Source organism: Schistocerca nitens, chromosome 4 (assembly GCF_023898315.1).
Source record: "Schistocerca nitens isolate TAMUIC-IGC-003100 chromosome 4, iqSchNite1.1, whole genome shotgun sequence".
Taxonomy (NCBI): domain Eukaryota; kingdom Metazoa; phylum Arthropoda; class Insecta; order Orthoptera; family Acrididae; genus Schistocerca; species Schistocerca nitens.
This window is the reverse complement of record NC_064617.1, coordinates 801787938-801813955: the sequence shown is the minus strand read 5'-3', so window position 1 is coordinate 801813955 and position 26018 is coordinate 801787938. Positions and strand designations below refer to the sequence as shown.

The window sequence follows — 26018 nt, the reverse complement described above, 5'->3', positions numbered from 1 at the left end:
TTACACCTCTTTCCATACAAAATTCAAACGCGGCAACCCCTCAGCGCCGCTACCATTGCTGCACGAGAGACATTCGCTAACGATATAGTGCACAGGATTGATGACGGCGATATGCATGTGGGCAGCATTTGGTTTACTGACGAAGCTTATTTTTACCTGGACGGCTTCGTCAATAAACAGAACTGGCGCATATGGGGAACCGAAAAGCCCCATGTTGCAGTCCCATCGTCCCTGAATCCTCAAAAAGTACTGGTCTGGGCCGCCATTTCTTCCAAAGGAATCATTGGCCCATTTTTCAGATCCGAAACGATTACTGCATCACGCTATCTGGACATTCTTCGTGAATTTGTGGCGGTACAAACTGCCTTAGACGACACTGCGAACACCTCGTGGTTTATGCAAGATGGTGCCCGGCCACATCGCACGGCCGACGTCTTTAATTTCCTGAATGAATATTTCGATGATCGTGTGATTGCTTGGGGCTATCCGAAACATACAGGAGGCGGCGTGGATTGGCCTCCCTATTCGCCAGACATGAACCCCTGTGACTTCTTTCTGTGGGGACACGTGAAAGACCAGGCGTACCGCCAGAATCCAGAAACAATTGAACAGCTGAAGCAGTACATCTCATCTGCATGTGAAGCCATTCCGCCAGACACGTTGTCAAAGGTTTCGGGTAATTTCATTCAGAGACTACGCCATATTATTGCTACGCATGGTGGATATGTGGAAAATATCGTACTATAGCGTTTCCCAGACCGCAGCGCCATCTGTTGTTGAAAATTGTAACTACTGTAATTTCGAAAGTTTGTCTGCCTGAAAATGTACTGTTGTCCCAAGCATATTGCAACAAACTGTGTATTTCTATCGCTGCTCGTTTAGTTTTTATTGCCGTTTCGAATATACCGGTCATTTTTGAAACACCCTGTACATATTGACAGACACAGTGCCTTTGACTGTTCAGAGATGTCACTAAACACGCCCAAAGACGTAAACAACCATCCATGAGCAGCGTCTATTAGATGGAGGGGGTCCGACAGCCGATCAGTTTCAGTCATTCCACCAGGAAGGAGGTACTCCGCTCGTGTTGTCTGTAGTTCAGCCGTGCCTAGACGGTGAATACCGCGGTTCAATCGCGTCCGCATTGTTACTTTCTGCCAAGAAAGGCTCTCAACAAGGGAAGTGTCCAGTCGTCTCGGAGTGAACCAAAGCAATGTTGCTCGGACATGGAGGAGATACAGAGGGACAGGAACTGTCGATGACATGCCTCGCTCAGGCCGCCCAAGAGCTACTACTACAGTGGATGACCGCTACCTATGGATTACGGCTTGGAGGAACAATGACAGCAACACTACCATGTTGAATAATGCTTTTCGTGCAGCCACAGGACATCGTGTTGCGATTCAAACTGTGCGCAATAGGCTGCATGATGTTCAACTTCACTCCTGACGTCCATGGTGAGGTCCATCTTTGCACCACGACACTATGCAACGCGGTACACATCGGCCCAAAGACTGCCGAGTGGACCGCTCAGGATTGGCATTACGTTCTCTTCACCGAAGAGTATCACATATGCCTTCAACCTGACAATCGTCGGAGACGTGTTTGGAGGCAACCCGGTCAGGCTGAACTCCTTAGACACACTATCTAGCAAGTACAGCAATAAGGAGGTTCCCTGCTGTTTTGGGGTGGCATTATGTGGGGCCGACGTACGACGCTGTTGGTCATGGAAGGCGGCGTAACGGCTGTACGGTACGTGAATGCCGTCCTCCAACCGATAGTGCAACCATATCGGCAGCATACTGGCGAGGCATTCGTCTTCATGGACGATAATTCGCGCCCCTATCGTGAACATGTTGTGAATGACTTCCTCCACTATAACGACATCGTTCGACTAGAGGGCATGTTCTCCAGACAAGAACGCTATCGATCATGCCTGGGATAGATTGAAAAGAGCTGTTTATGGACGACGTGACCCAACAAACCATTCTGAGGGATCTACACCGAATCGCCGTTGAGGAGGGACAATCTGAACCAACAGTGCCTTGATAAACTTGTGGATAGCATGACACGACGAATATACGCATGCATCAATGCCAGAGGACGTGCTACTGGGTATTAGAGGTACCGGCGTGTACAGCAGTCTGGCCCACGACCTCTGAAAGTCTCGCTGTATGGTGGTACAACATGCAATGTGTGGTTTTCATGAGCAATAAAAAGAACGGAAATGATGTTTATGTTGATCGCTATTCCAATTTTCTGTACAGGTTCCGGAACTCTCGGACCTGAGGTGATGCAAAACTTCTAAGTTTTGCCTTTCAATTTTGGTAATTTTATTGTTTTTATTCGACTTTGGTGCCGGATGCCCTTCCACTTGCGGCAGGTGTCAGTGGCTTAAGAGAGGGAAGTCGTGTGAACCAACTGTCTTGGAACTGTGTAAATTTTGTTCTCTATCTGACCGCACTCGAACTGTTTGTGTTACGTATTCTCTTAGGCAGAGACTGGGGACTAGGCAGCCATTTGTCTAAAATAAAGCGTGCGTGGAAAACCGCCTAAAAACCACACTCATACTGGTAAGTGCACCAGCGACAGTCGGTGATACCCAACGCGGTATCGATCAAGGTCTGGCTCACAAGCAGCGCGCTGCGCTTTAGGCTACACACTGAGGTGACGTAAGTCATGGGATAGCGATATGCTCTTATACAGATATCAGCGGTATCACGCACATAAGGTATAAAAGGGTAGTGCATAGTCAGAGGTCTCATTTGTACTCGGGTGATTCATGTGAAATTGTTTCCGACGTGATAATTGTCACACGACGAGAATTAACACACACTGAACGTGGAATAGTAGTTGAGCTAGACGCAGGGGATATTCGATTTCAGAAATCGTTAGGGAACTCAATATTCCGAGATACACAGTGTCAAGAGTGTGGTGAGAATACCAAATTTCAGGTATTGCCTGTCACCACGGACAACGCATAATGGTTGTGGGCTGAGTTTACATGGAACGGACTTGCTCCTCTAGTGCAACTGAACCGATCATTGACTGGAAATGGTTATGTTCCGTTACTTGGAGACCATTTTCAGCCATTCATAGTCTACACATTCATTGAATTTTTAAGGATGACAATGCACCATGTCAGAACTTTCTGGACAATTCGAGTGAATGATTTGTCTACCCATATCGCGCGTCATGAATCCCATAGAACATTTATGGGGCACAATCGAGAGGTCAGTTCGTGCACAATATCCCACACCAGCAACACTTTCGTAATTATGGACGGTTAAGATGCAGCTTGGCTCGATGTTTCTGCAGGAGACCTCCAACGACTTGTTGAGTGCATACCACGTCGAGTTGCTGCACTTAGAAGGTATCCCATGACTTTTGTCACTGCGGTGTAAAATTCTTTCTCTATTTCGTAGACAAACGTGACTTACGCTCTTTTCCACTAATGAGTGTCCTTGCACTTTAAGTACGCCGTCAAATGCAGCTGCCATGGTCACATCGGCAGCACCAGTGGGATCATATGAAAGTAGGTCCATGTTTTTAGTTTCAAATTTATTATGTGGAAAACCTATTCAACTAGGGACGTAGCAGATGCTCTAAACAAGACTTAAGTATTGTGCCGCATTGAATCTGATTTTCTCCTCGAGTGACGTGTTGGGGTGGAGGACAGCAGAAGCTACGCTGTGGGAAATGTCCGCCTGTGGTATCTGACGCCACCGTGTCCACCTGACAATCATCCAGATAAGGCGGCCGTCATTATAAAAAGCTCTGTCCATCCCACGCGGCGGTCCACAGTGAGCCAGATAACACTCGCAACCGACCGCGCACACGGATCCGCGATGCTTCCTTAGTCGCCGCTGCCGACGTCGGACTCAGTTGCAGCCCAGCTTTCCGCCTAGTCTCTTCTGGTTTCATCGTGCCGGGGATCCTCAGCAGCAACTCGTAGTTCTTCTCTATTCACGCAGCCACGAATCGACAACACAAAACCTCCTTACAAGAGGAGGGCCGTGCCGTCCACCTTATCCCTACAAGATCTGGCGTAGAATTTAGAGTTAGATTAAACCCTGTGTCGTAAAATATGACATCAAATTCTTCGAATATGAATAGTGCTGGAACTCGTGATCTGTCTCCTCGCACGGACGCCGACGTCGAGGATACCACAGGTGAGCAAAGAAACAGCGGCTGATTTGTAAAGATTGGTAGTTTCATGTAAATTGAAGGTGGAGGTCGCACCAGTGTTTAAGAAGGGTAGTAGGAGTAATCCCTCGAACTACACACCTATATCATTGACGTCGGTTTGCAGTAGGGTTTTGGAGCATATATTGTATTCAAACATTATGAATCACCTCGAAGGAAACGATCTATTGAAACGTAATCAGCATGGTTTCAGAAAACATCGTTCTTGTGCAACGCAGCTAGCTCTTTATTCGCACGAAGTAATGGCCGCTATCGACAGGGGATCTCAAGTTGATTCCGTATTTCTAGATTTCCGGAAAGCTTTTGACACCGTTCCTCACAAGCGACTTCTAATCAAGCTGCGGGCCTACGGGGTATCGTCTCAGTTGTGCGACTAGATTCGCTATTTCCTGTCAGGAAGGTCGCAGTCCGTAGTAATAGGCGGCAAATCATCGAGTAAAATTGAAGTGATATCAGGTGTTCCCCAGGGAAGCGTCCTGGGTTCAAATGGTTCAAATGGCTCTGAGCACTATGGGACTCAACTTCTGAGGTCATTAGTCCCCTATAACGTAGAACTACTTAAACCTAACTAACCTAAGGACATCACACACATCCATGCCCGAGGCAGGATTCGAACCTGCGACCGAAGCGGTCCCGCGGTTCCAGACTGCAGCGCCGAGAACCGCACGGCCACTTCGGCCGGCGAAGCGTCCTGGGACCTCTGCTGTTCCTGATCTATATAAATGACCTGGGTGACAATCTGAGCAGTTTTCTTAGTTGTTCGCAGATGATGCTGTAATTTACCGTCTAGTAAGGTCATCCGAAGACCAGTATCAGTTGCAAAGCGACTTAGAAAAATTGCTGTATGATGTGGCAGGTGGCAGTTGACGCTAAATAACGAAAAGTTTGAGGTGATCCACATGAGTTCCAAAAGAAATCCCTTGGAATTCGATCACTCGATAAATAGTGCAATTCTCAAGGCTGTCAATTCAACTAAGTGTCTGGGTGTTAAAATTATGAACAACTTCAGTTGGAAAGACCACATAGATAATATTGTGGGGAAAGCGAACCAAAGGTTGCGTTTCATTGGCAGGACACTTAGAAGATGCACAAGTCCACTAAAGAGACAGCTTACACTACACTCGTCCGTCCTATGTTAGAATATTGCTGCGCGGTGTGGGATCTTTACCAGGTGGGATTGACGGAGGACATCGAAAGGGTACAAAAAATGGCAGCTCGTTTTGTATTATCACGTAATAGGGGAGAGAGTGTGGCAGATATGATACGCGAGTTGGGATGGAAGTGATTAAAGCAAAGACGTTTTTCGTCGCGGCGAGATCTATTTACGAAATTTCAGTCACCAACTTTCTCTTCCGAATGCGAAAATATTATGTTGAGCCCAACCTACATAGGTAGGAATGATCATCAGAATAAAATAAGAGAAATCAGAGCTCGAACAGAAAGGTTTAGGTGTTCGTTTTTCCCGCGCGCTGTTCGGGAGTGGAATGGTAGAGAGATAGTATGATTGTGGTTCGATGAACCCTCTGCCAAGCACTTAAATGTGAATTGCAGAGTAATCATGTAGATGTAGATGTAGATGAGGAGATAGAAAGGAAAAGAAGGGAAGGGACTACCGATATTAGCTGCATCGGGACTTTATACGGAATCAGCGGCGACGAGTGAAAACGCGTGTCAGACTGGGACTCGCACCTGGGATATCCTGCTCATTAGGCAGTTGCGTTACAAATCTTTAACATAATGCAGCGCTTCAGCAACCGTGAATTGTTCTGACAATACGAAATTCAGCCTTCAGTTGCAAGGAAAAAAAAGAGAAAAAATTACCTTGCAACTGAAGGCTGAATTTCTTATTGTCTGAGTTGCGTTAGCCACTGGGCCACCGAAACGCGGTGTTCATCACACTTGCGCGGACTGTGTCGGCACGCTTTTTGGCCGACCCACATTCCCACCTAGCGCCACCTACCCGCAGTCGCTGATCATATCCTCCAGGCTCGCTACTTTGAGATTCCAGCAGGAGGTCGGACGTAACTGCACTGAACTGGAGATGGTGCATTCATTGCCCTTCGAGTCGAATCAATTACATGAATGTGTGGAGTCGGTTCTTTCGGACAGACGTCTTGCATTCACGTCAATGACTGTCAGCGCCAGTGGTTACTGAATCGTTTATTGGCTGACCGCTGCTTTGTACTTATTGTTCTTCCTTGATGTCCATACAAGACTTCATAACGGAAAGACTATAGCCCCCCCTCACTCTCGCTCTCACAGCATTTAATATTATACTTCTTATTATTTTATGGTAATTTTCTCGCATCAGCAAATACACTGTATTACTCCCTACGTCCTCTGAAGTCTGTTTTACAGTATCTAATCTTTCGATCATTTTCTTAACTTGAAATGCCACAGCTGTACATTTGTTTAGAGACATTTCGATAGATTCCATTTCGGCTGTTGTTGACCAGTATTCACTTTATTACATCTTGGACGACGGCCAATTTCGGCTTTACAGGCCCCTTTTAAAGTGGAGAAGGTGACCATATATTGTAAAATTATCCGATACTGAAACGGCGGACAAAGGCTATCCGAGAGCAGACACACAACGTGCAAGAGCCAAAATTAAAATAGAAATGTTTACAGAGTGTAGTAATAGTCGTGTTCATAAGTAATGGCACGTTATATGTCACTGAATATGCTCGTTTTCGATGTTGAACATTAACTGTCCCTTCTAGTCAACAACAGCCGCGCTGGAAACCTCCAGATGGCTTTCTAATCTTTGTTTACCACAACAGTTGTTTATTCTACTATTTCTTTCCGCTATTCCTACATGACTTTATGCAGATCCCTCTGACTACGCACTTTTTTCCTGTCATTTCTATGTAACAACCACTCATTTCTTATTTCGTCTTTTCAATTACTTTTTAGCAGGGTGTTGTTGCAACTAAATTCTAATCAGGCTGGTTCATTATTCTGTTATACTCCAAATGCACACATTTAACTTCCTTGCAAATGTATGCAGAAACAGATTTTTTTCCTTAATTTTTTTCCCATCTTTTCCAAAAGGACGGTGTCATGGGTACACCTCGCCAGTTTCTTTACTAATAAGTATTTCTTTTTTGCACGATTGGCCAATTTCATCGTTAAAGACCATTTTCATATGCTACAATTACTGACAGCATTAATACGACTGTATCCTACAATAAGCAGCGGACATGGCGCTTCCGAAAGCGAGTGCATATGCAAGGTGATTCAGCTGCCCCTCCCTTTGGCTTTTATGCAACCAACAATGCCTTCAAAGACCAAAAAATGGTTCAAATTGCTCTGAGCACTATGGGACTTAACATCTATGGTCATCAGTCCCCTAGAACTTAGAACTACTTAAACCTAACTAACCTAAGGACAGCACACAACACCCAGCCATCACGAGGCAGAGAAAATCCCTGACCCCGCCGGGAATCGAACCCGGGAACCCGAGCGTGGGAAGCGAGAACGCTACCGCACGACCACGAGATGCGGGCCCTTCAAAGACCACGTGCGAGATTTTAATATCCTCTAGCTCGCTATGTGCAAACTACTAGTCCTACAGAAAAATGAACAGAACCTTTTTGTAGGAAATTTAATGCAGTTAAGTTTTGCACTGGGGTACATTTTCACTGCAAGCTACAGTTTTCGAGTTATTCAAGGAAACACGTTTGAATGTCACATTTGTACGATTATTGTTTTCATAATTCGAGAGCTACGACCTCCAGCAAAAACGCATGCCATTAAAAAATTTAACTACATTTAATTTCATACAAAAAGCCTTGTTCTTTTTTCCTGTAGGGCTAGTAATTTGCATGTAACTATCGAGAGAATATGAACATCCCATATGTGGTTTTTTAAGATGGTGTGCGTTGCATAAAACTCTTAGGTAGAGGCAGCTGTATCATCCTTTACATGCAAGCGTCGAGCTTAAGAGACAGAATCTTAACTGCATACAGTAATGGTCACCACTGAATCAAAGTCACTTGTTTGTCACTACGACAAAATGATTCAAATGGCTCTGAGCACTATGGGACTTAACTTCCGAGGTCATCAGTCACCTAGAACTTAGAACTACTTAAACCTAACTAACCTAAGGACATCACACACATCCATGCCCGAGGCAGGATTCGAACCTGCGACCGTAGAAGTCTCGCGGTTCCAAACTGAAGCGCCTAGAACCGCTCGGCCACAGCGGCCGGCTGTCACTACGACAGCGAGCACATACAATGTCTAGGAACGTGCCAATAAATTCAACGATGGCCATTACTGTATTCAGTAAATACTCTCTCTTTTAAACCTGACGCTTGCACGTGCATGGTTTCACTTTCGGACCACCATATTCGCTCCTCATGGTCGGATATATTACGATATGCTCTCGGTATCTGTAGGACTTGAAAATTACCTGTAAGTCCGAAATTGGTCAGTCATGGAAAACAGACCAAAATGAATACTTGTTAATTAAGCAACAGGCAGGGTCAAACCATGACTCTATCCTTCAATATATTCACGGCTGTGATACATTACATGTAGGAAATGATACATACTGTCAATCTGTTTCCGTTGCAGAAGCACTTCTTTCATTCTGTTTCCCATAAACTCGATTTGTGCAAATCTTTATTCTCTCTTCCTTTGGAAAGCACACAACCGACTTCCCTCCCCCATCCTTCTCCGATCTGATTACGCGCTCCGTCTGTAATGTAATCTTTCATCATTCCTTTTACTACTATTCATAACTTTCGTATTTCTTTTGTTTATTCTTAACCTAAGTTCTCTGATAAGAATACTGTACATTCCTCTTAATTTTTTCTAAATCTTCCTGAAGTTACTTTTGGCGTGTGAGGACGAAATTCTCCGACATGAACAGTTCTAATACAAGACAAAGTAGGTAATCAACTGAAACACAATTTAGACTAGTCCACTGCTAACTATGTCCGTAGAATTTTCCACGAGTCGTACCAACGGCGAATCACAGGATATTAGAAAAAAAACAACAGATATATCAAAAATAATCCATGTGTATTGTGATATGAGTATCAAGCGCGAAGTGACTCCCTTAGCCAAGGTCAACGCAGGCTTACGTGGTGCGCTCACCTCACGAGCGGTCTGTTAAAATTACGACTACGTAAAATCTTTCTTGGCCAGTATTCGGCCGATAAGGGGAGGCAATATGGTTCCCGTATTCGACACTACGCCAGAGGCAAAGTTCTGCATTATGACATGAATAGAGGGCATGTGCACCGTTGTTGGTAGTCCGTCCATCGGATGGAGACGCCAATCTCGACACTCCCCTTACTTTTCAAAAGAAAGGAAGGAAGATTCTGTATTAATGTCCCGTCAATGTCGAGGTCATTAGAGACGGCGCGCCGGCCGCTGGTGGCCGAGCGGTTCTGGCGCTACAGTCTGGAACCGCGCGACCGCTACGGTCGCAGGTTCGAATCCTGCCTCGGGCATGGATGTGTGTGTTGTCCTTAGGTTAGTTAGGTTTAAGTAGTTCTAAGTTCTAGGGACTTATGACCTCAGCTGTTGAGTCCCATAGTGCTCAGAGCCATTTAGAGACGGCGCACTGTCTTCGAATACGTCAAGGAAGTGGGTGGATTGGTAGTGCCCTTTCAAAGGAAGTATCTCAGCATTTGCCTGGAGCGATGTAGGCATATCACGGAAAATCTAAATATGGATGGCCGGACGCGGATGTGCACTGCTGTCCTCCCGAATGCAAGTCCGGTGTGCTAACCACCGCGCCACCTCGCTAGGTGCTACTTTTCGAGAAGAATGGTGTATGTGTCAGCACCGGTTTCACCATCTGCATCTACTTGCATCTGCAATCTAGAATTACTATTTGGTGCCTGGCTGAGGGTACCTTATGTTGCTCTATATATTAGGGTTTCTTACCATATCATTCATGGCTGGAGCGTGAGAAGAATGACCGCTTGGCCGCCTGTCTGTGAGCTGTTTTCTGCACTACCACTACGGGTAGATGAGTAGATGCATTAATATTCGCAGTTTCTACAATGAAACGGGGTTCATAAGGTTCGACAGATTCTCGCTAGATGTTTTCGAATTTCTTCGAGAGTCTGCCAGTTGAGATTTTCAGCATTTACCTCACGCTCTCTCGCTAGTCAAAGAAGTCTGTGACCATTCGCTCCGTCATCCTTTACACATCAGGGCCCACGAAATATACAGCACTTACCGAGCGTCAGCGCACAGAACTTGTGACGTCACACTAGTCTCCTTGTCCGCCGCACTTCATGAACGCTCGGCTGCGTGCAGGGCCCACGGGAAATCAGTACGTAATTGAAAAGGTACTATGACAGATCTACACTTTCGTATAATTGAAATAATCGATGGCACGTGATCCTAATGTCCTTGTTTGGGAAAGCATCGGTTCCAAAGAACAAATTAAATAAAATATGTGTAGAATCAGTTATAACCGAATCGTTATTGCGCGACTGTCCGCCCCGATAGCTGAGTGGTCAGCGTGATGGATTGCCGTCCTACGAGCCCGGGTTCGATTCCCGGATGGGTCGGGGATTTCCTCCACTCAGGGACTGGGTGATGTGTTGTCTTCATCATCATTTCATCCCCATCCCGCGCGCAGGTCGCCCAATGTGGCGTCGGATGTAAGAAGACCTGCACCAAGGCGGCCGGACCTGCCCCGCAAGGGGCCTCCTGGCCAATGATGCCAAACGCTCATTTCCATTTCCATTGCGCGACTACTGCTATGAAATAACGATCGAAAGAATTTTGATAAATAATAAAAACTTCAAAGTAGTTAGTGAAATTTCAGATAATGAAGCTCAATATTTATTAGTTTAGATTGCAATGGTTATAGAAAATGGTCGCTAGCTCATGGTGTGAACGAACAATATTGTATAGTAGTTAATCAATTTGGAAAAGTATTTATGTAATGATTACAGCAAAACAATCAGGCGATAATGGACATAATAACACTGGCTCGAGCTCAGAGTCAAAATGACGGTTATCAACATGAAATAAATCTAATCGTGAAATCAGTACATCAAATTGCGCTAAGCATATGCATTTGATTGCTAATTGTTTGTCACTCAGTTTGCTTAATAAACACCTTCGCGCAGCCTACCATAAAGCCTACTGTTAATATTTTTAAAATTGTAATTGTTTTTTAATAAATGTTTGCTGTTAAGCAAAGTATGTCTCATAAGAGCTTAATTTTCATTAGATAACTGTTTTTTAGCTTTTGCATAACACTATTAAGTATTTCGGAAATTAGAGCAGAAAGTATTGATCGCACAAAGAATTAAACATTCTGATCTACAATAATCTCTAAAAACTCACTGAAATTACTTTTTCATAATCACTAAATATTAATACTGTTCTTTAAGTGAAGATTTCTCTGAGTAACGAAGTCCATTATTTTTAACTATCAGTCTCGATGATTTTTTACGTTTTTATAACTTTCAATTCTTTAAACAAATCATCAAAATTAAATTATCTCAGCAATTTTAGTCTTTTTATCGTCAACAGTGACTCAATTTTAGTTAATAATGACAGATTAGGACCACTGTTCAGATTTAAGCACTTGTAACACAGTGTCAACGTTAAGTTGGTGATTATTACAAAATGAACCTACAACGCTGGCTAGCCTTGAAATGCTTATAAGCATAAATTTAATCTGGTCTTACTTCAGTGAGCGGCTGTTGCTGCTGCGTAAGGCAACAATCGCCGGCAATGCGCGGCAACGGGCTCTTCTTAGTGTCGCTTTGGAATGAACAAGTTTGAGCCCACAGTGCTCTTCTTTCATATTAATTCCTCTTGATACTTTTTGCACTTTGCCCAATTAACACCGCAATTATACGTGGCCGTAACAGAGAACTCTTCCAATTTGGTACGTTACAATGTGCCACACTGCATTCCGGAGCAAGCACAAGGCCTGAGTGCTTCTGTCAGACTCCACTGCGCAAGAGCTCGCTCCAGACTCACCTGTTCTGTGAGCGTCCGCACCCAACGACAATTTTCCCTACTTCAGATATACCCTTCGACTGTTCACAATTGCAAAGCGCCCTGATTAGAGCAGCATGCTATTACGTAATTCTTTTTTATATAGTGCATTTAAATTACATAATCGTGTTCATTCGTAAGAAAATATTTACAAAGTAGTGACAAAATATATTCGACAAAAAATTACTCCATTACTCGAAATTACAAATTAATACTGCGAAATTTCTTATGTCAGACACTGTGTTTTTGTGTTACAGTACTCACTGAAGGTCTTCTCATTGTTGTGATCTATCGAGAGCTTGCATTCATTTAAACGTGCAGTCAAGAATTATTAAATTCGTCTGAGATAGTTACTCGTTCCCCGCCGGACACGGCCTGGTGGCACTTGTAAGATCTGCAGTGTCACGCGCAGTGACTTACGCACCACGACCTGACTTTCCCGTACACCTCGTTGCGTACGCTCCATGTCCCTTGTTAGTCCGACCTAATGTGTGCTCCAAACACACTGCAGCAGCGTTTTCGCACGGGCCGTACAAATGTTTTGTATGCCATCTCTTTCGTAGACAAACGGCAATTACCTAGTATCCTATCAACGAATTGTAACCTGGCACAGGCCTACCACGTCGTTCCATTTAACATCCCTGTTTATCGTTCCTCCCAAATATTTACATGACAAGACTAGCTCTAACTGTGCCATGTTAATCCTGTTTTTCCTTTCATGAAATACACAGTTCTGAATTTCTCTACATTAAAAAGAAATTAAGAGTCTTTGCGCAAGACTGGTTTTATGTCGAGATCGAACTGGATATACTGCAGTTTTAACCAAACACAATTTTCTCACAGGCGACTACGTCACTTGTGAAAAGCCTGTGGTTGCTATTAACACCATACGTTCATTCACTGAAGCATAACATGAATGGCAACGTGCTATTAAATTTGCCTGAGGAACACCAGATCTTCTTTCAGTGTCTGTACACAACTCTCTATCCGGGAGAAGGTGCTGTGTTCTGACTGACAGGAAATTTTCGATCCACTCGTAAACAACGTTATATGCCATGGGAACTTGCTTCCTACAGAAAGCTTCTGTAAATTCTGGAAATACAGAATCGAGCTGGTTTCCTCTAACCATGCTGTTAACTACAGCAGAGCGCGATTTGAGTTCCGTATGATCGACGATTTTGGAATCCCTGCTGGTTTACATGAAGAAGGTTAAATCATCATCACCGTCAACAACATATACACGGCATTACACTACATTCACACAACTACGTATATTTCATGAGTCACTCACGCAAGGCAGTTAATCTTGACACATTAGCCGCCTCAATAACAAAATGCTTAAATCAGACGCGTGGCCATCTTAAAATTCAAGGTACCTTTACCTAAATGGTGCTCCAACGTCTACTATACACCTTGATAAGAGTTCGGAGAAATATTCTTGCCACAGTTTTATCGTTTACTGATATGTCTAAAAGCGAGCACTTCAGTGTGATCAACATAACGAAGTAATAGTATCTACGTCGAAGAGTGTGTGAAAGAATTTATTTATAGAACTGCATTCACGATAACATGGCAATACGAATATGTAAGTCTAAAATTACAATTTAGATTTGTCTGAGGATGAGAAAGGTACACAGAGGTGTATTAGACTGTAACACAGTGTACTAACAATAGAATGAATCTATACATGTTACTAAAGTTCAGTACTGCGTTTGTCTGTCTATATGTGAAGGCTAATCTCAGGAACTACTGTAGGAATTTTGATACAGTCTTCATTAATAGAGTGGTTTACGAGGAAAGTGTGTGTATAGAGGGTGAGTTAGGAGGGAAAGTACATACTTTGTAGGGTGGTAGTGTTGGCTACTTTGAACAAAAAGCTTCAAATTAACACCTGCCCTTTTCTTAACAGTATCCGGCATGCAACTATTCATCTCTGGGGTCAGTCGTACGTCCTTCTTCTCAAGCACTCACATCCGAATACAACCAAAGCGACATCAGGCTACGTAGTGTTGCCTTTACTGACTATTGTCTTTACTGGTGCGGTATTATTGATGACCAACTCATCGATCAAGTTGTTTTAGAAAACCGTCTTAACGGAGTACGGTATCTTGATTTCCTTCAAAAGCCGGCAGATGTGGCCGAGCGGTTCTAGGCGCTTCAGTCCGGAACCGCGCTGCTGCTGCGGTCGCAGGTTCGAATCCTGCCTCGGGCATGGATGTGTGTGATGTCCTTAGGTTAGTTAGGTTTAAGAAGTTATAAGCCTAGGGGACTGATGACCTCAGATGTTAAGTCACATAGTGCTTAGAGCCATTTGAACCATTTTTTCTTCGAAATGTGTTACCACAATATTTGGAAAATGATCCTTTGCCAACACGCCTCGTATGGACTTGCAGCACGACGGAGCTCCTACACATTTCGTATGGCCAGTGACACAGCACCTCACTGACACGTACCTTGGGCGCTGGACCGGTCACGTGGAGCCACTTCTTGGTCACGAAGGTCACCCGATCTTACCCTATTTGATTACTATTCGTGGGGGTTGTGGGGTTGGCTGAACAGCAAAGTCTACAAGCTCAGAGTGGACACAAAGAAGAACCTTCTCACACGTACTTTACACGTTTGTGCTCACGTAAAGAACCGTACGAATGAGCCCAGATCAGCAACACAGCAGGTGCCTACGAGAGCTCCAAAATGGATTGCAATTGACGGTGGACTTTTTCAACGTCTTTCGTGAGGAAATGTACACAACTAAACAAAACGTTAGATCAGTATTTCATGTAGTATCACCTGCGTTTGTTCTATTCCCTACTATTTTGATTAGTTACCTGCGAAACTGTTAAGAATAGGACATGTTCATATTACGTTTCTTGTTCAGAATCACTAGTATTATCAACCCCTCAAAGCATTTACCTTTTCTGCTGACTCATCCTGTGTAATTTATTACCGTTACGCTAGACAAATGTGAGTTGCTGATACAGTTTCTAAAAAGTTAACCTATTCCTGTTAAATACTTCCTGACCATATGGTAGATAATTACATGAAGGTTACAGAGAGAAGTTTGTGACGAGAATATGAGCAATTTTCGTGACAAGTCCGCATATTATGCAGTCTAACCCAGATCTTGAGCGGTGGTTCTGATCTGGCGAAAGAGTTCCTCGAGTGAAGGCACCTTGTAGGTAAGTTTCTGAGACAATGGTTGCTTCGTTCTGAAACGTCCCCTTAGAACAATTATACATGACTGTGTTTAAACTGACACACAATATTTTTAGCGCAACGCAATCCGACTTTCAAAAATCCCTACAAAAGAATGGCCCTGACTAACATTAACCTATACCTTTCACAAATCACTTACCTCACCAAATATCTTCGTTACTCGAACTATTGCAACACAGCGAGCGCCACTACTGCCAGCTAAATAAAAGATTCAAACTACTGAAGGCACTAACTACTAATAGGCATAGTTAGCAAATGAAAGATTTTGATAGAGAACAAACAATGTATTTACCTCACTAGTGTTCAAAAGTCATAATATATATATAGCAGTTCATGACATCCAGTCTTACAAATTTCAAAACTCCGCCATCTCTCTCCCCACATCCACCACTGCTGGCGGCTCACCTCCAACTGCTCAACGCTACGCGCTGCTCACATTCATCTGCCCAACACTACAATGGCAGAGAACAATGTAAACTAGCCACAGACTGCACACAGCACAGCCAGTGATTTTTCATACAGAGCGCTACGTGGCGTTACCAATAAGAAAACCTAAACAGCCTACTTACATAGCCCTCATGCTCCCCACAAAAAATTTTACAAATTGTTTTGAGCACTGGCCAATAAGGATTTGAAAATTTTTTTCATAATTACAGTAAGAAAGATATCAAATGCACACACTTATTAATACAATGTTGGTCAAAAGCTCAAATTTTCTCACAGTCCATAAAGACAGTCCTGATCATTCATCATAGTAAAACTGCCGTTTCTTTTCTCAAAGTCTGAGCAGTAAAAGACAATGCACACGGAAGTAGTGGATTTCCATGCAGTCTTGAAGAAGTAGTGTTGTCCTTCCAACGGAAAGACAGTGCTGACTCTTGACATGCTGACAGGTAATGGGCCACAACAGAGCAAACCCACCGCAGAGTCAGTCGAAGTTTTGAAGAATATTGGTAGGTAGGTCATCACAGAACAGACCACTGTAGTCTTGTTAGAGATTACGGTATTGGTGGGCCACCAGAGGTGCAGACCCACTGCAGTCCTTGTAGAAATAATGGTACTGGTGAGTCATCAAAGGTGTAGACCCACTGTAGTCCTTGTAGAGATGGCTACCAGCCATCCGTTGCGACTGTGCAGGTGCACAATCACCATCGAAGAGTCTTGTGAACAATATAGCAAGTCCATGAACCACCACATGTGCACTCACAAAATTTTTTTTGAAATGTCCTTAGAACCAGCAATGCTGTTATCCAGTCCCTTGCAGAATTATTAACACACGTGCAAACACTAACAGTCCCTACTTCTCACATATTGTCCATATACTATGACCAACAGAAACGTGTGCAGTGAAATGGAGCTTACAAGTTAATAATATGATGAACTGGTGTCAATTACAATTTTATAACATAAGAATACAATAACAAAGGTACAAAATACATCATTAAAAACATAACAATACAGATAACATTTGTAGTAAAACAGGCTTTACAAAAGAATAGAAATAAACATGCACATCAGTGTTACAAGAATTACGACATATGTACATACATAAATTAATGAAAATAGTTTTTGAAACATTAATTTTACACATGAGCATTAAAACAAAACTGAATAAATAATGTCTATACATCTTTACAAAGTAAATAACATATTATCAGAAAAATTCTACAACATAACTCTTATTAGCTAAACACATTAAGACAGGAAAAACACAAATTCACATAGTGTAATAACACAAAAATACAGGACAGGGTTTGTTTTCAGTGTGACATTTGGTACTGCAGTCCACCCCAAAACTTCATTCCATATATCTTTCCTCTTATTTCAACATTTGTTTCCACCAAAACAATTCTATCCAAGCATGCTTTCTGTATTTATATGTTCACACATTTCTTACCTCATTATTTATTTTCCATTATCTTACCTCATCATTTATTTCCAAGAAAATCCTACCTAAACCTGTTGTCCCTAAACCCTACTTTTTTCGTTCATATCCTCTTTCAAAATACTTTTTTGGCCAAACCATTTTCTTATAGCTTCTCAATGCATTTCTTCCAATTCATCACAACTTGTTCTCTTGTATGACCTACCCCATCTTAAGCTAACTTAAATCTACTGAGCTCAGATGCTAAACTAATGGACGAGGCAATGCAGCAGCACAAAACAATTAACACAAACAGCAATGACAAAAAAATGCAAATTGGCAAAGCAAGCAGCAATATTACAACTAATATAAGGCAATGAGCAGCAAACAAGAAAAATAATTCAGTAGTAAAACTGGCTTAACAGAGTAATGTAAAGTGAAATTTAGTAGCACTATGCCTGGCAAACAGCAGCAGCAAATGCAATAACTTATATCTAAACATGACATAGCTCAAGAAGAAAAAATATTACAGTAAAAATGGCCATGTTTAATACCTATGTCACATCTTAACACTAGAGTGGTGCATCACAAAAACTTACTCTGCAAGAAAGTTACCAAGTCATTAAAAACATTATTTATGCAATTCCTGTGAAGGGAAATGTCTATTTGTGCTCTCTTTTCTAAGAAAGTATATCATAAATGTATTCTTTACTGGGTCCGTAGACAGAAAATAGTGATATTAGTACATCTATTAAATTTTATAATAACCAATGCTGCAGTGCAGCTAGAAACTAGATATTAAAGAAAATGAGCAAATATGTACAAAGGAAAGCATGAAACATCATTCATTAGCCTTATGGCATTTCATAAGGTAGTAAAAAAATCTCTCAACTAGAAAGACAGTAGTCATAACCAGGTGTATAGACATAAAATATATCTCGTCATTTCATTAGGCATTTCAGTAAATATCATAAATTAAGAGCTCCACAGTGTTATCATATGTTTTCAAGTTTGAGCGTGTCATATTTGCGATGCTTTCTACAAATGAATGTCAATAGCGAGGATAATGGCCCCTTTTTTCCACCTGTGCCTCTGAAAGGCACACACTGTGGTGTCACCGCCAGACACCACACTTGCTAGGTGGTAGTTTAAATCGGCCGTGGTCCATTAGTACATGTCGGACCCGCGTGTCGCCACTGGCAGTGATCGCAGACCGAGCGCCACCACACGGCAGGTCTCGAGAGACGGACTAGCACTCGCCCCAGTTGTACGACGACTTTGCTAGCGACTACACTGACGAAGCCTTTCTCTCATTTGCCGAGAGACAGTTAGAATAGCCTTCAGCCAAGTCCATGGCTACGACCTAACAAGGCGCCATTAGCCTTAGATAGCTTGTATCTAAAGAGTCTCACTTGTATCGCCACAATCTCCAGATGTCTCATCAAGAACGATGTATACAAAGGATGGATTAAAAGTTAAGTATTCCAGGAGCTACGTACTTTTCTTTATAGCATTCATTACGTATCCTGTTTCAGACCTCACTCCATCCTTCGTGAGTTAGCGCATGCATCTTGGCCGCCTCTTTCAATTAGTGTGCGTAGTGTTGGCAAGTCTGCCGACACTACACACACTAATGGCTTTTTTCCAGGTGACTGTCCCGCAGCTGGGTGCCCATGACTCATTACGTGAAAGTGGTCACTTAACTTTCTTACTGAAATATTTACGACACCAGTTTGCATTACAGTGACAGTCTCATATAAAAAATTTCACAGGTCGAGAATTTGCGTTGCAAATGTGTAGAAACAAAATCCTATGAATATAACAGTGTTCAAAAAGTTTTCGTCGGCATTGCGATTTACACACATTTCATAACTCTTAAAGTACGATTCTTGGTTTCCAACATCCTTTTCCACAAATCAGAGTCCCTAACCACTACTCAATATTCATATTCGTATTCGTCGACACTTCTTCAATATTTCATCATAATAAATACGTAGCATAATCAAATTCCTCATATACGGTAGTATCATCTTATTGATAAAAAAAGATACCTCAACACCATAAAACACATCGTCATCGTAAAAATAGTCAGTCAAATCTCAAAAACGTCGTAGCTTTCTGCAATAATGTCAAAACCTAAAAAAATTCTCTGCTCATTTCAATAGTGTCATCTACCTCAAACGTACTTTAAAATCATGCTCCCTTACCAAATACATCATTCAAAGCTCTCATAGTATCACAATGGTTCCGAAAAAATATGAACAGTTCACAAAGTACACACAAAATACAATTTCATAAGTGTGAAGCAACTGTGTAATTGCGTAAACATGTGTTACTGATGTAGTAAAAAAAATGTCTACCTCTCAGTTAAATGATCAGATAGCTGTGTAATTTGTGTGTTAGAGAAATATGGTACCGATGTGTAAAGTTGTATAAGCAAATACCATATTAGCTAGGGCTCCTTGTGCTTGCCAAACACATGGTACACAAAGTAAGCGTGTACCCCCCTGAGGATTAATGTAATTATACCCTCAGGTGTTACAGATTACAGCAATGGAATGAAATGTATCACGGAAAACCTTTGTATCATTGTACTTCAAATATCGTTAAAAATAAATGTTTTAAGTACAAAATTAATCACTCAAATACGTGTACTGTAGCGCTAAACTGTGCATCTTGTTGTAAGATAATCTCTGTGGAAGTGTCGTAGTTATCGGCCTCCAAAATCTAAGTTCTGCAGAAGTCAATGTACTTACCTCATGATAAACAAAAGTGAAATGCTTTGCGTATAGATATCTTAGTTATTACGCTTATTGCCGTGATGAAGAAAGTACTGTGCTATAACGTATTGTTGTGCTACGGAAAAGGCTGTCTCATTGTAGCTATACCACAAAAGTTACTACTAAAACATGTTTTCCTTTCCAGAAGAATTAAGAAAAACTGTGCAGATATAAAACAGAAACACCGCAAAAGCAACATTATAAATTGTCACTCATTAGTAGCGTCGTGATAAAATCGTGTAGCTGTCACATAAACTAACCACTGTGTCATCTGGTATCTCACAGAAAGTACTTTAAATCCAGAATGTCTTTTCAAGTAAACCAAAATGTTGCATTAAAATCTCATTAGCAGTATATGTTCTAAGTATGTAAGCCTTATAGTCGTTACGTAATCGTCCAATTAACAAGCAAAAATGTACACACACAATAACACCGTGTCCTCTGTTCACTATAACAATGCATTCATAATTTCTGTTTAAATAAGTTCTCTTGGTTCTTGACTGGATATTTAACTTCAAACATTGTTGCATGTTAACAGTTTCTAAATGTGACAAAGAGTACTAGTAACATGAAGTGAAAAATTTTATAGCAAAGACTAAATTAAAAAGCAGATTATCTCTCAATAAACGGTTTTACATGTGAAATGTGGTGCAATCCTTTACTCTTCCTAGTGCGCAGAGGTTCAACTTGAACGCAATTATAATGCGGTATACGTTAGTAAGGAATGCTAAAATTTTTCTCAAGGTTAGCGTCTATGTTATTTTTCTCTGAGCCAGCCGGCGCACGTGGCTGCCTGCGGTGCAAGTCCTTGTCTGTTTCTTTGTTGGCATGCGTCGTTATTAGGATTTGGAGATCTAACTTCTACAAATTCACCTTGTCGAGAGGGCCCAGCCCTGTTTGAAGCCCTCCGGTTCTGATGAAATTCAGATCTGCGTTATGATTATATCGTCTGTCGTCATGTCGGTAGTTCCTGTAGTTTCTTTCTTGTCGGTTAAGTGGTGGAGAATTTCTCCCTGAATCGTAGCTGCGCGCTGAACTGTTGCGTCTGAAGTTATTCTGTCTCCCTTGATAATAATTGTTTTGGTTCCCATATTGTCTGTTTCTGTGGTTATCTCTGTCATATTCATTACTATGGAAGTGCGATCTGTCTCTGCAGCTATTATTCTGCCAACGGTTGTCATATGGGTGGTGTCTGTGTTGGTCACGATTTGCGTTGTGAGAGTAGCCTTGTCGTGTCCAGTTGTTATTTCTGTCATCGCGGAATTGTGATGGATGTGACCTGTAATTGTTGTGTTCCTGTTTTCGCGTTCCGCGATTGTCAGTGTCAATTTCTAATTCTTGTAAGAGTCCCTGAAAAGCTTCAATGTCGTCTTTGCAACGTCCTGCCAAAATAATATGTCGTAAATGTTCAGGTAATTTGATTAAGCTAATGAGGATGTGTTCTGAGGGGCTGTATGTGTTTGACAGTTACTGATTCTCGTGCAACATGTCTTCAAAATATTTCACAAGACAGGAGAATTCAGATTGTTCGAAATGTTTCATCATTATGATGCTATGTTTTACTCGGTCTTGTGTAGCTTGAGACCAATATGCTGAGAGGAAGGCATGATAAAATCCTCCTTCACTGTGGCAATCGTGAATGACCGATCGCATTCTTACAGCTGGTTCATTCTCTAAATAGCCACACATAAATTCTAATCTGTGCTCTAATGACCAGTTGGGAGGAAAACAAGAATTGATGAAGCCACGCTTGTGGATGAATGTCGTTGCCGGAATTCTTAAATGTTTTGAATTTACGTGTAGTAATAAACAGCTTATAGTCAAAATCATCAAGTCGGCGAGTCGCATATCGGTCATTGTTACTTCGTTTCGGCGGTTTCATCTCAAAATACAATGCGCCTTGCCAATTTCTTTCATAATTTCCGAAGTGTCCTGTGTTATTATTTTGTGGTTGTTCCATATTTCTATGTCCCTCTTCCCGTACTGAGCGCGAGTGTCCTCTGAAATATGTAATTCTTGTATTACTTGTGCCAACTGATCTTGTACTTCCCGGATTTCTCTTTTGTACTGTGTATTGATTTGATTTAGATTTTGTTTGAATCTTCTAATTTGTTCGTACTCTTCAGTGTCCGTGAAGGCTACAGGTCTTGTGTCATTCAGATCATCATCTACCTTTGTAGATAAGTTAGTGAACTGATCTGAAAGTTCGGCTACTTTATCCGATAATGAAATTATTTCCTCTGTCCGTTTTTCTGAACCAAGTTTCAGAGTGTCCATTTGTGTTGAAATCGTATCTACTGTGTCCTTTAAGTTTTCCTGAGTTTTTGCAAGTTGCGTAACCGAATCGGTAGATGCAACTGAGTCAGTTTTAGCTTGCAAGGTGTCGTGATTTTCATGAACAATAGTTTGCAGTTCTTTTATGGCTGCTTCGTGATTCTGAAATGCATTTTCATGACGCGAAAAAATAGGTTGGAAATGTTGACAAATTTGTGTTTTTACGTCATTACAGACTTTTTGACATTTCGATTCAATGTTATGTAACTCAGTAGTTAAATATTCACGTGTTTGTTCAAGTGTGGTGTCTAACTTCCGAAGATTTTGTTCCATTGTGTCTAGCTGTTGCTGTGTTTGTCTCTGGTGTTGTTCCATTGTGTCTAACTTTTGAAGATTTTGTCCCATTTGTTTCTGATTTTGTTCAAGCGTTGTGTCTAACTTTTGTAGCCTTTGTCCTATTTGTTGCATTAACTGTAATAACAGTGCACTGGTGTCTGAAACATGTTCCTCAGTGCTGTTCGGCAGTGCATTTGAACCGGCAATATTTGCATTTTGAAAAGCAGAAAATTTGTCTTGATTTATTTGAGAAAACGGTGAGGACGCAAAACCTGAATCTACAGTATTTGCAAGATTGTGTTCTGTCATTTTGGAATCCTGAGGAGAGCTGTTGCCGACAGATCGATCGATAATATTTCCCTGTTCACTAATTGTTTCACTGCCTACACCATTATTTGCAGCCCGCTCCATTTCCCTATGCACAATTACCAAATTACTACTTTGAACATTAGTCAATTCGTTACATGGTGGCGCTAACACACTGCTTTCGTCTTCACTGTCATTTCTCAGTTTACTTTGGAGCCTAGTATTACGTTTTCACAGGCCATTATTGTCATAATATGTCACACGACAACACAGAAAAACACAATTTGAAGAGCAAAAATAAGAGAACACATTAACATAGCACTGAAAATAATATCTAGTTAATTGAAAGCGCAGCTGCGAAATAATTGGTGCAAATTTACATGCGTGCCACACCTGTTTTACTGTACAAGAATGAAAGACTGCAACTACAAATGAGATTCTCTCTACAGTTACGTGTTAGCAATAAACAAAATCTACACTAATTACACAAACTACAAGAAAAAATCAGAAGATTCCAGTGAGGTATCCTCGGCTAAGGGTCGACATATGAAACGTCCCCTTAGAACAATTATACACGACTGTGTTTAAACTGACACACAATATTTTTAGCGCAACGCAATCCGACTTTCAAAAATCCCTACAAAAGAATGGCCCTGACTAACATTAACCTATACCTTTCACAAATCACTTACCTCACCAAATATCTTCGTTACTCGAACTATTGCAACACAGCGAGCGCCACTACTGCCAGCTAAATAAAAGATTCAAACTACTGAAGGCACTAACTACTAATAGGCATAGTTAGCAAATGAAAGATTTTGATAGAGAACTAACAATCTATTTACCTTACTAGTGTTCAAAAGTCATAATATATATAGCAGTTCATGACATCCAGTCTTACAAATTTCAAAACTCCGCCATCTCTCTCCCCACATCCACCACTGCTGGCGTCTCACCTCCAACTGCTCAACGCTACGCGCTGTTCACATCCATCTGCCCAACACTACAATGGCAGAGAACAATGCAAACTAGCCACAGACTGCACACAGCACAGCCAGTGATTTTTCATACAGAGCGCTACATGGCGTTACCAATAAGAAAATCTAAACAGCCTACTTACAGTTCCTCAAATAAATCCGTTTTTGTTCAGGTGGTATGAATGGGAAAGCGCTCAAATGGTTTAAATCATACCTAACTGGAAGAGTGCAGAAAGTTGAAATAAGCAGTTCACATAATATGCAAAAAACTGGTGATTTATCAAGCTGGGGAAAAATCAAGAATGGGGTGCCGAAAGGTTCGGTCTTGGGTCCTCTGCTGTTCTTAATATATATTAATGACTTGCCATTCTATATTCACGTATTTGCAAAGCTGGTACTTTTTGCCGATGATACAAGTATAGCTATCACACCCAACAGACAAGACTTAACTGATGAAATTGTAAACGATGTTTTTCAGAAAATCATTAAGTGGTTCTCGGCAAATGGGCTCTCATTAAACTTTGACAAAACGCAGTATATACAGTTCCACACAGTAAATGGAATGATACCATTAATAAATATAGACTTCGATCAGAAATCGGTAGCTGAGTTTTTGAGGGGTTGAACTGGAAAAAACACACTGAAGATCTGCTGAAACGTTTGAATTCAGCTACTTATGCTATTAGGGTTATTGCAAATTTTGGCGATATACATCTCAGTAAATTAGCTTACCACGCCTATTTTCATTCTCTGCTTTCGTATGGCATCATATTCCGGGGTAACTCATCATTTAGTAAAAGAGTGTTCATTGCACAAAAGCGTATAATCAGAATAATTCCTGGAACTCATCCAATATCATCCTGCAGACACTTATTTTAAGAGCGTGGGATCTTCACTGTAGCCTCACAATACATATATTCACTTACGAAATTTGTTATTAACAATCGGAGCGAATTCAAAAGTAATAGCAGTGTACATGGCTACAACACTAGGAGAAAGGATGATCTTCACTGCTCAAGGTTAAATCTAACTTTGGCTCAGAAAGGGGTAAATTATGCTGCCACAAAAGTCTTTGGTCACTTACCTAATAGCATCAAAAGTCTGACAGATAGCCAGATAGCATTTAAAAGGAAATTAAAAGAATTTCTGAATGGCAACTCCTTCTACTCATTAGATGAATTTTTGGATATAGTAAGTGGGTAATTTCCTCCCCCCCCCCACCCAAAAATAATAATATCAAGTGCCATGTAATATTTTGTGTAATGTAATATCTTGTATAGACACCTTTTATTAACCTGACACGTTCCATATCATTACGAAGTGTCGTATTCATGATCTATGGAACAAGCACTAATCTAATCTGCCGGCCGTTGTGGCCGAGCGATTCTAGGCGCTTCAGTTTGGAACCGCGCCACCGCTACGGTCGCAGGTTCGAATCCTGCCTCGGGCATGGATGTGTGTGATGTCCTTAGGTTAGTTAGGTTTAAGTAGTTCTAATTTCTAGGGGACTGATGACCACAGTAGTTAAGTCCCATAGTGCTTAAAGCCATTTGGACCATTTTTGGAAATAGGAAACTTCAAATTTGCCGGCACTGGTCAATAACTCTATTTTTTTAAATCTATTTTTTTCAATGCTTATTCGTTGGTGAAGGAGTGGTCATTTTTACATTTTGATGAAACTTTTTCAGCAGCGTCCAGAGAGAATAGCTCATGATTGTAATATGAATAGTGAGGTACTATACTTTGACCTCGGTGTGTCGACAGACAAGCTGAAGGCGCGCTACATCTTCGGCGGCCTGGGCATGTGCGGCATCGCCATCGGCTACGCGCTGCGGGTGAACCTCTCGGTGGCCATCGTGACCATGGTCAACTACACCGCCATCCAGTCCGGCACCACCGAGCAGGACACCGGAGTCTACGCAGAAGGCACGTGCTTCGCTGGCGAGAATGTCACCACTCAAAAGACAGAGGTAAGGACCCCGAAATACTTCAGATCAAGAGAAGACTTAAGGGCTGCATGTACAAGCTCTTTATTCTTACCCCATACAGATGAAGTCGCAGTGATTTGGTTTT

At 41.7% G+C, this 26018-nt stretch overlaps 1 protein-coding gene across 1 annotated transcript in view; it reads left to right on the top strand.

The window, feature by feature from the left end:
* The first annotated feature begins 3813 nt into the window (after positions 1-3813).
* LOC126252210 (sialin-like) overlaps positions 3814-26018 on the top strand; it is a 70407-nt gene continuing 48202 nt past the window's right edge. The window contains exons 1-2 of the mRNA XM_049953081.1: positions 3814-4172; positions 25710-25915. Of these exons, the coding sequence (XP_049809038.1) occupies positions 4088-4172; positions 25710-25915 (291 nt within the window). The 5' untranslated portion in view covers positions 3814-4087. The remainder of the gene's footprint in view (positions 4173-25709; positions 25916-26018) is intronic.